Here is a 14811-nt window from a genome sequence, read left to right as displayed (position 1 = left end):
CTGGAAGGTATATGACACTTTTGAATGCCTCTTTTGGACTTTGTTGATAGCCATGAGGATGCTGAATTTGCCTTTACCGTTCTACATCCTTCTATGTCATCATCACCCCTCATCCAGCCTTTATGTCCCCTTTCCCCCCTCACCCTGTGCAGAGTAGCAGGCTAGAGCATGCTAGCTCAGGCCAACCTCTCTGCCTTCCTTCAAATAAATTATCTCTCTCTAGTACATCTATACAGTGAATATATGGGTTCGGAATGCCACCTTCACAAGCAACGGGTAGTCGGAATATTACTTCACCCGCCGCTGTACGCCAGTAACTATGGAGCGGCGCCGCTGAGCTTGAGGTCGCGAGTTCAAATCCGGAAATGCGAAAACGCTTGTGTGCTTAGATTTAGGTGCACGTTACAAAGCCCCAGGTGGTCTTAATCTGTAGTCCCCCACTACGGCGTGACTCGTAATTCGCCTAAAACATCAACATGTTAATTGTTTCAAAATTGCTTCTACAGGAAACATGTAGCCTTAGTCCTGTGGTCTACCGCCTTTTGCCACCCCCCCCCCTCCTCGTTTTGAAACCAGTGATCCGCAATTAGTACAATACCACTTTTACAAGGAACACATGTTCGTAATACTGTTGTATCAAACACCTGCGCTGTTTTTCAGAAGAGACTGTGAAACCGCGTACAGAATCGTCCCGTCCCGTTCCCTGTTTAATCCTCCCGTTTTGAAGTCGCCGTATGCAAAATAGCGCGCTTATCCAAAACGATGTACCACCAAATAGCGTCAATGGAAATCCTAATTTCTCAATAGCAGTTTTACAGGCAGAAACAGCAGGTCAAAATGCTTCTTTTACACAGAACAGGTCGTGAGGATACTAAATGCGCACATCCAGAAATAGATGTCCAACCTACTTCTGCGGCGGGACTACAATGCGTTAAGACTACCTCATCTGCAGGCTTACAGGTTCGTCTATTTTTTGCAGCGTGTGCGCGTTCAGAAAACTACTTCTTTAGAAATGTTCAGATTGTTGCCTTTACCGAAAACTGCTGTTCAGGAACAGTGATATTAAAGCGAATAAATGCCGTTGGGAATGCCACCTTTAAGTGAATAGATGTTCAGAATTCCAGGCGTATCTTTGGGACAGTACATTCCAAAATATATATCCGTGGAGCAATGGCTGCTACCAGGTGTCCTTTCTTTTCAGAACAGGGAAACATGGTCATACGGACGACATTCTCAAAAAGCTATGACCCTGCCGAATACTCCGATCCTGGGTCATCTACGTGGCAGGCAGGCGTTCCAAATGGCCAAGCTATTCCTGCAGTTTGTAAAGGACCGCTAAATTTGGCGTAACAAGCAACAACGGATCAGAGATCTTGAGGGTGGCGCACGTTGCTCCCCAGTGGAGATCTCGGAGGCTCGTGCATGCATATTCTACCGCAGGAAAAAAAGCACGAACTTCGCGAAAAATAAGAAACTGTTCTGGGCACGCGTCCCTGCCTGAAGGCTCACGAAAACGGTCCCTTTCCCTAGTGTACCTTGTCTTTATTTTAACATAGTGACATTATGGTTTTTATAGTTTTTTTCCTTTTGCCCTTGTCATGCGACTTCGTCAATCCTGTGGACTTTATGTTCTGTGTGCTATCATGAGACCGTCCAAACCCAGGTTTCTACAAGGTTCACTTGCACACACTATCGCATTTTTCACGTGAAACGTCTTTAACATCGATCAGTGACGTTCACCTGTTAAAACCGCATTTAACGAAAACATGTTAGAGCAATATGTCTATATGTTTGCGAACTTACCCCCCTTGCGCTTCATGTTGCGTAGAGGAAAGCCGCAATCACTCGACGGTACATACGCCGCACGCCCAATAGCGCCATTGCCGCGCCACGCGTGACGTAATCTGATCTAACTTTAGCATATCATTGGGCGTTCAGAGAGGCATAGCTCGGTAGTACCTTTGTCGATCCGAGCGGGAGTTGTCGCGTTTGAGACAGTTCAGTCAGCCATAGTAAGCATATTCCTTCAAACTCAAACCAGTGCTCATCAGGAGTTACAAGGCTTACAAGGGTGCACGTAGTTCTAGAAATTTCAAGCTTTCTCAACTATGTCCCCCCCCCCTCACCCCTGTGTTATACACGCAGGGTCCAGATATGGTCTGCAAACAGTCAGGCAGCCCATCAAAGGCAGCCATGAGGCTACAAAGATAGCCAATCTCATTGACCCGGTGGAACGCATCCGTCTCCATGGGAGTGCAAGCGCAGTAGATTAAGGCAAGCGCCTGAGCCTATAACCGATCTTCGAGTGCCGCGGGCTCGAGAGGCGAAGGGCAATCTCGGGCGCCACCCCGTCATTTTGTAACGCTAGTGTCCAAACACCGTCCGCAAAACAAACCGGCCCACTACGAATGGGGAGCGAGCATGATTGCAAAATTCGACCCGCACTAGCCGTCAGGCATGTAACCTTTCTAACGCTTGAATAAATGTAACTAGTGTACTTCGTTACGTCCCCCCATTTCTCTAACCTATTGGACATTCAGTCTGAAGCACGCACAAAGCGTTTCGCGTAGCCCCCCTGCGCTGCGTTCATGATAGTCGATTGTTCTTTTTCTGAGTTTCGATCCTTGTCTCATCACCCTGAACCTATAGCAGAACTGCACCGATCCACTACAGGAACTACGCTCAACACTACGGCCACCACTCGCGGCTTGGCACGCTAACGGGTTCAGAGACCTGGACTCAACACAACGACGAGTGATCCCAGCTGGACTCTAACCACGACTAGTCCGGACTAAGAGTCACTTAGCACTAAAGCTTTATTTCTCTCTATTTCTCTCTCTCTCTAGGTTGATATTTATTACACCACAAGCCTCCTTTTTTTAACAGCCGAGCTGTTTAGGACGGGCGTAATGTGTCTGCTGAATCCAAAAATGTGGCCCGATGCTGGCGGCAGTGCAGAAAGGGTCCAAGCGCAATGGCACATACCCCTGTGAAATTGCGAAGATGTGCCTGGCTAAGTGTAGCTAATAATCGTTGGGACTACTTAAGCTTAGTCAGTCATCGAGAGGCAACTGATAGCCAATCAATAACTGACGATAATTCTGGTTACGACTTGTTAGTGCTTAGCCTAGCCCGAAGACGTGGCCAAAACCTTGCGATAGCCAATCGATAGGCAATCAATAGCTGATTTATAATCGATCAATAATCAATAAATACCGGAAAATCAGGGATTGAATTGGTAGTGCTTAGCCTAGCTCACAAGCCAGGGCTAGCTAGGGGCCCATTAGCTCCGCTGTCTCTTAAGCATTGCGCCTTCAGTGCAAGCTGCGCTAATTATTTGTCGAACCACCGAGATCACTCAGCAGAAGCCCAATTGAAACTTCTGGCATAAAAATAACTAAAAATGGGCAATCATGCATCAGGCTTGGCGTTTCTCAGTTTACAAAATTCAGCTCTAAACCATAATTTTAGATGAAACCCATAATTTCATAATCGTAAGTTGCGCTTATATTTGTCTCTGCCTCTTCTGTGCACGCCATTTTTTCCTCTTTGCTTTTGCACTAGCGAGTTCCCCTTATCAGCTGCGCAAGATCAGCTATAGTGTTCAAGTATTTCTTACTTTGTTCTTACTTTGTATCGCCCCGCCCCCTTACACAATGGCTCTGCGAAGCCTGTAAGGTACTTGTAAATAAATAAATAGAGTTAGTCCATCAGTCAGAAGCCCATGGAAGGACGCCAACAACGTATCAACTAAATAGACGAAGGTTGTATTCCTGTGCTCTGTATTGAAGGCCTCCATTGGTTGTTAAGTTATACATAGAAACGGCCAACATTAAACTAAATTTTGAATGCCAAATGCAGAAGTTTTGCGTCATCTTTCCGTCGTTGCGTAGGCTTCTTTACACCGACGCTTCCAAGCTCGGCAATCACCAGTTGACTCGCGAAGCGTTGACTCGGAATTACGCCAAAACCACCGAGACTATACGCAGGCCCTACTCACTGGTTTCGACAACCACGCGCATGAACTTATAGTTCAGCAGGCTGCTATCCCTTGCAGCACGAAGTTGAAGTACTCAATGCCCTCCGATTATGTATTTACCTTTCAGACTCGACAGGGAAGTGCTCGCCCACTTTGGCTGCGCCCTCTTTGGCAGGAAACGTCACAAAAATGTAGTTGGCATAGTTTTTAAAAGTAAATAATAAAGTATGCAGCAAACGCGATTTGATGCACACTAAGAAGTACCGCGATCAGAGAGTGCACACAGTGACGTGCTTTATTACGAGGCGGCGGCTCCCATGGCAGCACATTGTGCCATGTAAAAGCGCCTCCGGAAATCGGTGCATATATTCTACAAGGGTTAGACTTCTATTTGCAATGGTCCCATAAATATACAGTACCAAATGACATGAACACTAGGGAGCCTACATGCAACGCCATTTTAGGGTGGTGACAACACCTAGATTTTGACCGCTATTTATCGCCAAATTTGGTGGGTAGCCATTTTGGTCCCCAGTCTTTCTGCCTTTTTTTTGTCACGCTCTGATGTACTCATGTTGGCACGCGATCTATTAAATTTCTTTAATTTAGTTTTGCGCCAGTGCGCACAAGAAACCTGCATACATCTTTAATATACTAGTTGCATTTTCCTTTTATTTTAACACTTACTTTTCTATTGCATGTCCTGCGACACATGTAAAGCAACAAGTTATAAGGCACGATGGCGTGCTCGTGGTAGCATTCTTTCACGCCAAGAATGTGAATTGTATTAAGCATTGTCCTTGCCTTCCAGTTGTACATGATATATAAACGGTGCTTTACGAAGTGTGCTGTAATAAAGACTGTCCTTACTAGCCTGTTTAACTAAAAGGTAGACGTGCTGTGTACGGCGCTCAGACGCGCCATCTGTTTCTGGCTGCTGAGGCCAAAGTTTATTAAAAGAAGTTAATTTCACGTCACCAAGGGTTGCGGGAAATGGTATCTGTTGGCTGGTCTTTCGCATTTTGTGCCTCAGATTTAACCCGCCAATTTAGCTGGCGGCCGCAAGTGCCCTTACAAAGGCTGTCACCACCCTAAAACGGCGTGGCATGTAGGCTCCCTAATGAACACAATTTAGGTGCGCCTTTCAAGGAGAGACCCGGTGGGGCGGTAACGGGTTATGACATTCTGATTTTAAACGAATTTAAACGGCGTGGAATGCAACACCATTTGTCTACCATGCTTTGAGCCCACGTAAATGGACTGTAAAACGTACAATAAATGTTTCTTTGGATTAGTATATTACATTTTTGGAATGCCTTACAGGTTTAACGTGAGCAGCGGCCTGGTAAGCGAGAGTCTACGTAGACAGTACAGAGCGGTGGCGTTGCCCAAGTGAGCTTTCCGCGCCAACTTCTCGCAACGTCATGAATTCTTACGGCGTCTTATAAGGTTTACGTTATTGTTTTGCGATAAAAACGAGTCACATTGTAGTCTAAATAAACGAAGTAGAACAGTTTCTGCGCTTAAATAGTCCAAATGCCAAAATATACTTCGAAAGTCACGATGTCTAATGACGTGCGCGCGTTGACGTTTCGGTGCAAAATTCAGCAAAGCGAAAGCGGTGTTTCATTAACTCCTCCATAGTAATCACCACTCTGAAATGGTTTGGCGCTTCTCTTTAGTGTCAAAACCTATCGGGAACCCTTCACTACGGCATCTCTCAAAGCGCAAAGGTGATAACATGGGATGTTAAGCTCCATAGATTCAATCATCCATGCAGAGTTCTTACTTTTTTATTCTCGTACAGCCGCTGCGCTGCCCTGCGTTACGTAACAAACGGCCGATAGGTGGCACCACCGGACACTTCAACCTCAAACACTGCGGTCGAAGGCAGCGCCTTATGCGTCATCTAATACGCCTAGTACAGCTGTTCCTCGTCTTCCATTTCTTCAATAAATGGCACTCGTTTCGACTTTCCTCGCGTCGTGGGACGTGACGTACCTCCCCTTCCTTGTTGCGGGCACTGGTCCAGCGGCACGCAGTTCCGTTCCTCGTTGCGGTAGAATCCATCGGCACAGTAGCATCCGTAGCGGCAGTCGGCCGTGCAGGCGGGCCCGACGATGGGCCTGCTGCAGGAGGCCTCGGCGCAGCTGCTACTCACGCACTGCTTCCACACCTCGTTGAGGCCGCAGTCTTGAACGTCCGGCATTAGCTTGGACAGAAGCGTACCACCTTCGCTGTCTGCACAAGAGCGACGCATGTGCGGACACGGATCAATGATCATCGTCATCAGCATAAATTAAGTATACGGAGGGACAATAGCCTACCCAAGGATTATTATTAGTGCGATTCGCATTCTTTGGCAATCTCGCGCACTTTTCGGCATGATGTCCGTTTATAACCGCTCTCTCTCTCTCTCGCCAACTTGGACCACAGTATATGTGCCACTGGACATGTGCCAGAATGAACAACTTGGAAATACACAACTGCAGGGGCCATTGGATATATGCAAATGGGTGAAAGTGGCGCTTGCCAATGTTAGCTAAGCAAATCACTCTCTATGTCGTAGTCACAATGCTCGACATCAGCGTTCGAGAACAAAAAAAAAAAGCTTAAATCTCCTAGGAATACTTCCATGATCCGGTAATGGCATTGTGTAACAGAAAAGAGCCAGGCGCTGAGATGTTTATATATACATACGGCATCAGGAAAGCTCTGCCTACCAGTATTGCACGCAAACTGTCCACGATAAATAAAATGAGCCGGCGATATATTCCCTAGTGCCCACACCATAGAGTGGTGGCAGCAGCTCAGTCATGCAGTGCACTTAGCGTAAACAGCTATAAGAAAACACTGCAGGATTGTCAATGTAAGGTGGCTGCCAGTTCTTTGCGCAATGTGCGCATACCTCTTACCGGAATTCGGAGCGCTGGTCGCTGCCGCGACCGTCAGCAGCAAGAGAAAGAACTTCATCCTTGAAGCTTGCCAATGTCTCCGCTCAAAACCTTCAGGCAAAGTGGAGATCGCAGCAACGGGTGCGCCGCTTTTGTACCCCCCTCAATATATCTCGGCTGCCGTCATAATAGGGTACCCGGTGCTAAATATTGCAATCTCTTCTCTCAGTCTTCCGCTGCGGCTGCTGCAGTTCCGAAGGGAAGTCTGCCGTGTATCTTGGCGAGCGCTCGAGGGAGGGGCTGGATCGTTCATTTCTTCTGCTTCCTGCTTGTGGCCTTGCATGAAGTTTCGAAGTGTGTTTTTTTTTTCAGAATAATTGGCCGCTCAGATATAGTCTTTCTGCCGGCTGTCATCTGCCGAAGTGCGCGATATACTAGTCAATTTTCCACGTGTGTTGCAAATGAGACATATAGAAAGCACTGGCTTGCACGATCGAAACACAAAAACAATTAGGCCGGTGACCCGACTCAGGAAGTCGCTAATAGAAAGCCTCAACCGCCGATCCGTTTGAAGCTTGTCGTCAGTAGATTAAAACTCTGCTTTATTTAACTGCGCGGCTCTATCTAGCAAAAACACGCGACGTATTTCCTCTTTCACCGTAACGACAGTAACTTCTACCTTATTTTTGGGACATCGCTGAACACACACCCAGAGGCAGGAGCGTTCTCCTGATGAGCACAAGGTCATAGGTTGGAACCCCTGACACAGTGGCGGCACGTCCAAAGGAACCGAAATGCAAAAATTTACACGGACGTACAGCGGTACGTACGTACGTCAAAGAACACTAGGCTGGCGACATGGCTCCAGAACCCGTCCACTTGGTGGCGGCTCTACTAGCCAGTCGGTTGCTTGCGGGAGATAAGACGCTATAAGTTAACGGTTACCTTTTCGTGTTGTTGTCGTTTTCAGCGTTGATTTCAAGCATGCATCAGTTCCAACAACCCTACCTAAGCTTCGCACTATACTGAAATGTGTCACGCAACTTCCATACGCGACAATTGGTGAGCGCGATATTACAGCGTATCTGGTACATCTTTATTGTTTAAAGGTTTTGAACAGGAAAAAAAGTGCTTCCGCCGATGATCAGCGGCTCTTTGGTCGTACGGTTTTTCGCTCATTACGTGAGACATATTAGTTACTCGGCTGGTCCAGTCGGGTCATTCATTGTGTTGGCACGTTTACTGTTAAATGTAGTTTTATATCTGCATTAATGTAGACTTAACCCTTACCGCAACACAATTATTTAGAAAGTATTTTTTTGGAAACGTTGGTCATGCGAGTCTACAGAGTACAAAATTTTGTTAGCCTTCAGCAGGAGTGTCTGATTCACTACTGGCGGATAAGCAGCGGATCGTGGTGAAAATCGTGCGTTGTTAAGGTTTCTCGGCACGGAGTGACGCATGCGCCGTGCGAGACCCAATGGAGTTCTCTATCTTTAGCACAGCGAACGTCAGGATAGAAAATAAAATGTCGCCAATGTGTTATGGGTGCGTAGCGGTGATATTTTTGCATAGCGCCACTAGCGGCCTAATTCTATGCGGTGTTGGCACACCATGCCATCGCAAGCATTCCTTATTCGATTGACTGCTGAAAAAATAAAACATGCGAAAGACTGTTCCTTTTACACAATGGCAAACACTAGGAAGAACATTACAGCCCACGCGTCGTGAATGCAGATCTTTCGGAGAAAGTTAGAGTACGACGCCGTGAATATACTGATGCTAGATTAACGCGTTTATGATGGCAAATATGAAACGTGTGTCAGTTATAATCAACGCAGCGCAATGACTGTCTTTATAAGCAATGTACCCAAACACTCACCAAAACAAGCGCGGTTCTCGTGATCGACTACGTGCCTCTTGACCTCTGGGATGGAGCCCATCAATACTACGGAATGTCGTGTTCCGGGTGTCTCAAAGCAACCTTTCGCTCCTGATATGATAGTCAGCGATATTCGGGTACAAAAGAGAAAGTTCGTGGAGAAAAATACGGAAGATATGCCTCCTAAACTGCGTGAGAACACGTCTCACTGCAAGCCTTGCGAGCGCTACCAAGGCGAAGCGGCGCCATGCTTTCCGACTTTCGACGCAAAAACAACGACAGCACCACTGTTTCCTGTTTTGACGCTCGTGCCCTGTGCATGGCCTAGCGAGGACAAATATTATTCTTGATGGCATCCCCTATGATACGTGGCGTCAACAAATGGTCACCTCGCTTGCTCGAGCCCTGCACGGGCCCTGCACGGGCCGATTTTTTCAGCCCGGCCCCAGCACGGGCCCGATGTTACATTGGGCTGCCCACCCGAGCACGACCAAAAGTTTTATGGCGAGACCCGGGCCCGGAAATCATCCCCGGCCCGAGCCCTGCTCGAAACCGGCCCGAACCCGGCCCGAGACCAAAAAAAACCACCGAGTGATATTAAAACACTGTGAAAAATTCAATTTTTGTTCACAAAAAAAATAAAGAAGAAATCGAAAGGAATTTATTCTTAAGGCGTAAATACATGTCGTATGCAATTATGAACACTATTTGAGCAGTCTAAACGCAAATACCAGCGCGCGAAGTAGTACGAATGACCCTGCCGAGCAGTATCGCCAGCAGTTTCCAACGGCGCGACTTTGATGCGGCTCAATCCACTTCTATCGCCATGCCAAACCCCTTCCCCAGCGTGGAGTAGCAGGCTAGAGGCACTTCACTCAGGCCGACCTTTCCACATTTCTGCCATTAAAACGTCTCTCTCTCTCTCTCTATCGCCACGCCGCCACAGTATTTTGCAAAGCATGCGCCTCGCTGCAAAGCATGCGCCACGCCAGCCGCTCGTCCCACTCAACCGTATTGTAGTACACTCTAGCCGAAGCGCAGCCACGACATGTCGTGAGCGCAGTGCATGGATGTAGTAAATGGAGAAAGAAAGCTTCTCGTTCCTCCATAGTGCAGCGTAATGCGCTGCTGCTAGGCGGCCGGTTGCGAACATGCGTGGAATCATGGATGGACGCAGTGCCATATTTCAGCCGCGTGACGAATTATCTTATCTTACCAGGTATCGTTTTACAAGTTCGCCTTTGAAGAATCAGCAAGTCGCGAACGCGCTTACACCGCGCTCAAAGCATTAATTACATTGATTTAGGTAAGGAATACAATGGCATCCTTTGGTTTGAGGCGACTTCGGTCTTTCTGTTGACACAGCGCAAAATACGACGGAAGTAGAAAAGGCAAGTACGGAGGATTAGCATTGCTAGCTGCCCGCTGCACCGTGGCAACAGGTTTTTCAGAGCCGAGACGCGCGAGGATAACTCGCTGCACGTTACATGCACACCACCACAAAGTGCGACCTCGCCCCGGCCCCCGTCGAAATACCCGAGCCCGGCCCGGGCCCGGGTCGAAAAGCCCATGCCATGCCCGAGCCCGTGAAAAAACTTCTCCCCCCCCCCCCCCCCGGCCCAACTCGGCCCACGGGCCGGGCAGGGCCCGGGCTCTCCGGTAAGCGCGAGCCTGTGCAGTGCTCTAGCCCGAGGTAATCAGATGTTATTACATCAATTTCGGCTTAGCATTTTGCCTCTCTTTACTTTATATTTGTTCTCTGCATACAAAGTTTGTTTAGTTAAAACAAGTACAGCGGAGGACAGAACTCTGGACTTTTGTTAAAGGGGGTTAACTTGGTTTATAAATCATGGAGCACGCAATAATGGGTGTGCTTACTCGGATGTATGAAGAATAGCTGTGACGATCGTGTGACTTCACCCCGGCCATATTTTGCGTTGGCCCGCTAGGCTCAGTGGTCCACCGAAGCTCGGTGGGCAACATTGGTTACTGCATGTAATAAACAGCGCGAGCACAGCTGCTCGGCGTTCAGTCAGCGTTCACCGCCTCCAGGCTGTGCGTCGTATCTGGGACGCGGGTTCCTCGCCCCCCCCCCCCCCTTTCGTTCACGGTCCGGGGCGGTTCGTGACACTGGCGACGAAGGAAGCCCACGTGTCGACCCAAGCCACCGAGAGCGGCGAGACACCGCCCCCCGTTCCTGCCGCCATGCCGCTGTACGGCTGGCTCGAGCCGTTCGAGGGTGATGGGTCCACCTGGCCAGTCTACGAGGAACAAGTTCACGTGTTTTTCCGGGCGAACGACACACCCGAGGCAAAACAGCGGGATATTTTCCTGGCCAGCTGCGGGACCCGCGTCTTCAGTCTCCTGCTCGACCTTCTCAAGCCGGCCACACCGCATCTCAAGACACTCAGTGAGCTGCCCAACACATTGCGGTCGCACTTCAGCCCGGCACCGTCAACGTTAATGGAGCGTTTTCGCTTCAACAACCGCAGCCGCCGCGAAGGAGAGACCCTCAGCCAGTTCGTCGCTGCGTTACGAGGGTTAGCGAGTGCCTGCGCTTTCGGGGACCAGCTCGACTCGCTGCTCCGGGACCGTTTCGTCTCTGCGGGATAAAAAACCCCACCATGCAGACACGACTCCTGGAGCTTCCTGATCCCTCGCAGGACGACGTCGTGAAGGCAGCGCAGGCGATGGACGCTGCGGCCAAGGACGCCGGCGAGATTGCACGCGCGACCGGCTCACCGTCGACGGAAGCAACGGTCAACAAGATGACGACTAAGGGTGTTACGTGCAGTCGCTGCGGTGCTGACCACTCCCCCTCACAGTGGCAGTTCTCCCAAGCACAATGCTTCATGTGCGGAAAAACTGGGCACCTCGCACGGTTTTGCCGAGGGGGGAGGACGAACAGCGGACAGCAGCCACAGCCTGGATCAAGCCCAGGTTCCACACAAGCCCGCGGTCAGGGTAGCCGTCACAAGGGTTCGCGACGAAGACGTGCGTCAGCAGGCGCGGGTCTTTCAGCGGCCAGGCGCCACGTCGTGGCCGAGAACCCGCCAATCTTCGACATGTGGCACACAGGCCTTGTTCCGTCGTCTGTGCCACCGTATCTGCTGACCGTTGAAGTCTGCGGGCATCCCATTTCCATGGAGCTGGACACAGGGGCCAGCGTGTCGGTCATGGCCGGGAAACTGTTCAAGCGTACTTTCCCCGACGTGTCCGTTGAGGCTTCAGGCGTAATGCTGCGCAGCTACTCCGGACAGCTCTCCCAGGTCCAGGGGCAGGCCCAGGTCAGCGTTCGCTTTGGTGACAAGGAGGCAACCCTTCCCCTTTATTTAACCAAGGGGTCATCACCGACACTGCTGGGCCGAAATTGGATGCACGCACTGGGCGTTCGGTTGCCGGAGTACCAAGAGGCCGTCTTACATGTGGTCAAAGATGTCCCAAGCCTCCTGACCGATTTCAAGTCCCTGTTCCAACCAGGGGTGGGCACATTTGCTGGCACGACGGCTAGCATTTGCGTTCCTGAGGGAGCCCGGCCTCGTTTTTTCAAGCATCGCCCACTGCCGTTCGCCCTGAAGGACGGGGTCACACAGGAGCTGCAACGGTTACACCGAGAGGGCATCCTGGAGCCCGTCAAGACCTCCGAGTGGGCCGCTCCCACAGTTCCAGTCTTCAAGCGAGATGGGAGTGTCAGGATCTGCGGGGATTTCAAGGTCACCATCAACCCCGTCGCTACCGCCGAGAAGTACCCGCTGCCCCGGATTGAAGATCTTTGGTCAGCGTTGTCCGGGGGACAGAAGTTCACAAAGCTCGACCTCAGAGACGCTTACCAGCAGCTGGTGCTCCAGGATGCCGCCAGGAAGTATGTCACGATATCGACAACTTTGGGGCTCTTCCAGTACACGCGCTTACCGTTTGGCGTGGCCTCAGCCCCGGTCATTTTTCAAAGGGAGATGGACAACCTCTTCAGGGGCATGAGGCACGTGGTGGTGTATTTGGACGACATCCTGGTTACTGGCACCGACGACAGGGACCACCTGCAGAACCTGCACAACGTCCTGGCACGATTGCAGGACGCCGGTCTCAAGCTCAAGCTAGAAAAGTGCGTTTTCCTGGCCTCTAGCGTTGAGTACCTGGGACACGTCATTTCCCAGGCTGGCCTGTCCCCAGCCCCCCGCAAAGTTGATGCTGTGCTCAAGGCTCCAAAGCCCCACAACAAGAAGGAGCTTCAGAGCTAACTTGGCCTCATCAACTTCTACAGGAGTTTCCTACCGAGCCTGTCGGTGCATCTACAGCCCCTCCATCTTCTACTTCGTGATGATCAGCAGTGGACCTGGAAGAAAGAGCAGGAAGTGGCATTCCAGCGCAGCAAGGAGCTAATCACCAAGGCTCCAGTGCTGGTGCACTTCGATCCGGACAAGCCTGTCGTCCTAACAGTAGATGCGTCGCCGTACGGCGTGGGAGCCGTCCTGGCGCACCGGGACAAGGATGGCCAGGAACGCCCTGTTTCGTTTGCTTCCCGTCGGCTTCTTGCTGCAGAGCAACGTTACAGCCAGCTGGATAAGGAAGGCCTGGCCCTCATGTTCGGGGTCGAGCGCGGTACTGAAACAGTGCCCGGGCAACCTGCATCCGGAAATCTCCAGCCTTGCACTTTTTCAGTTTGTCCTTGATTGTCTGTAACACCCGCTCGGCTGCACCGTTTGAAGCAGGGTGGTACAGACAATCAAGGACAAACTGAAAAAGTGTAAGGCTGGAGATTTCCGGACGCAGGTTGCCCGGGCACTGTTTCAGTACCGGGTATCGTTTTACAAGTTCGCCTTTCATGAATCAGCAAGTCACGAACGCGCTTACACCGCGCTCAAAGCATTAATTACATTGATTGTAGTAAGGAATACAATGGCATCCTTTGGTTTGAGGCGATTTCGGTCTTTCTATTGAAACAGCGCAAAATACGACGGAAGAAGAAAAGGCAAGTACAGAGGATTAGCACTGCTAGCGGCCCGCTGCGCCGGGGCAACAGGTTTTTCAGAGCCGAGCCGCGCGAGGATAACTCGCTGCACGTTACATGCACACCACCACAAAGTACGACCCCGCCCCGGCCCCCGTCGAAATGCCCGACCCCGGCCCGGGCCCGGGTCAAAAAGCCCATGCCATGCCCGAGCCCGTGAAAAAACTGCCCTACCCGGCCCAACTCGGCCCACGGGCCGGGCCGGGCCCGGGCTTTCGGGTAAGCGCGAGCCTGTGCAGTGCTCTAGCCCGAGGTAATCAGATGTTATTACATCAATTTCAGCTTAGCAGTTTGCCTGTCTTTACTTTATATTTGTTCTCTACATAAAAAGTTTGTTTAGTTGAAACAAGTATAGCGGAGGACAGAACTCTGGACTTTTGTTAAAGGGGGTTAACATGGTTTATAAATCATGGAGCACGCAATAATGGGTGTGGTTACTCGGAGGTATGAAGAATAGGGTGTTTAGTCGGGGCGGCCGACGAGAAGGAGAGGAGCAGGAGGGCCAGACGCAACTTGATACTTCGTTTGCTCCCAGTTCTTAGAGGAAGCGGGTTGACGCGACAGAGGGAGCGGAGTTTTCCGAAGGGGCGCGCGGCCATGTGTAAACACTGTACGTACGGGATGGTGGCGCCATCTCTTGTTACTTCTTGTAACAAAGTTCTTTCTCTATCATGTATAGTTAGCCCTAGCCTGTAAAGAATCCGCTTCCATCACACTCTTATCTGCTTTTTTTCCAAGGATACACGAAAGAGTCTCTTGCTTATCTCGATCGACGACCAGTTCAAACTACCGTCAACTTTGCTATTCTGCTACATAATTCTTCAATTTCATTACATCCCTACTGAGAAAAATGATATTCCTCACAACTTCTATATCCAATACGATCATATGACATACGGCAAAAACGTGTTTTTATATGCAATCCTATATGTTTCATTGCGGATTATTAGATATGGGAGTTATGGGACATATGGATTTTTCAGTAGGAATGATTCTTCAATTTCAGAACATGATTCTTCAATTTCAGGGGCACCAGCTAGTCCCCGAA

The 14811-nt window shown here is 50.0% G+C and overlaps 1 protein-coding gene across 1 annotated transcript in view; it reads right to left on the bottom strand.

The window, feature by feature from the left end:
- The window catches only part of LOC119452490 (mucin-6), a 30036-nt gene that overhangs the window by 959 nt on the left and 14266 nt on the right, over positions 1–14811 (bottom strand). The window contains exons 4-6 of the mRNA XM_037714607.2: positions 13191–13357; positions 6895–7035; positions 5981–6220 (exon numbers count right to left, since the gene is read on the bottom strand). Of these exons, the coding sequence (XP_037570535.2) occupies positions 5981–6220; positions 6895–7035; positions 13191–13357 (548 nt within the window). The remainder of the gene's footprint in view (positions 1–5980; positions 6221–6894; positions 7036–13190; positions 13358–14811) is intronic.

The sequence above is a fragment of the Dermacentor silvarum genome, chromosome 5 (assembly GCF_013339745.2).
Source record: "Dermacentor silvarum isolate Dsil-2018 chromosome 5, BIME_Dsil_1.4, whole genome shotgun sequence".
Lineage (NCBI taxonomy): Eukaryota > Metazoa > Arthropoda > Arachnida > Ixodida > Ixodidae > Dermacentor > Dermacentor silvarum.
The sequence above is the reverse complement of the archived record's forward strand: the minus strand, read 5'-3'. Positions and strand labels throughout refer to the sequence as shown.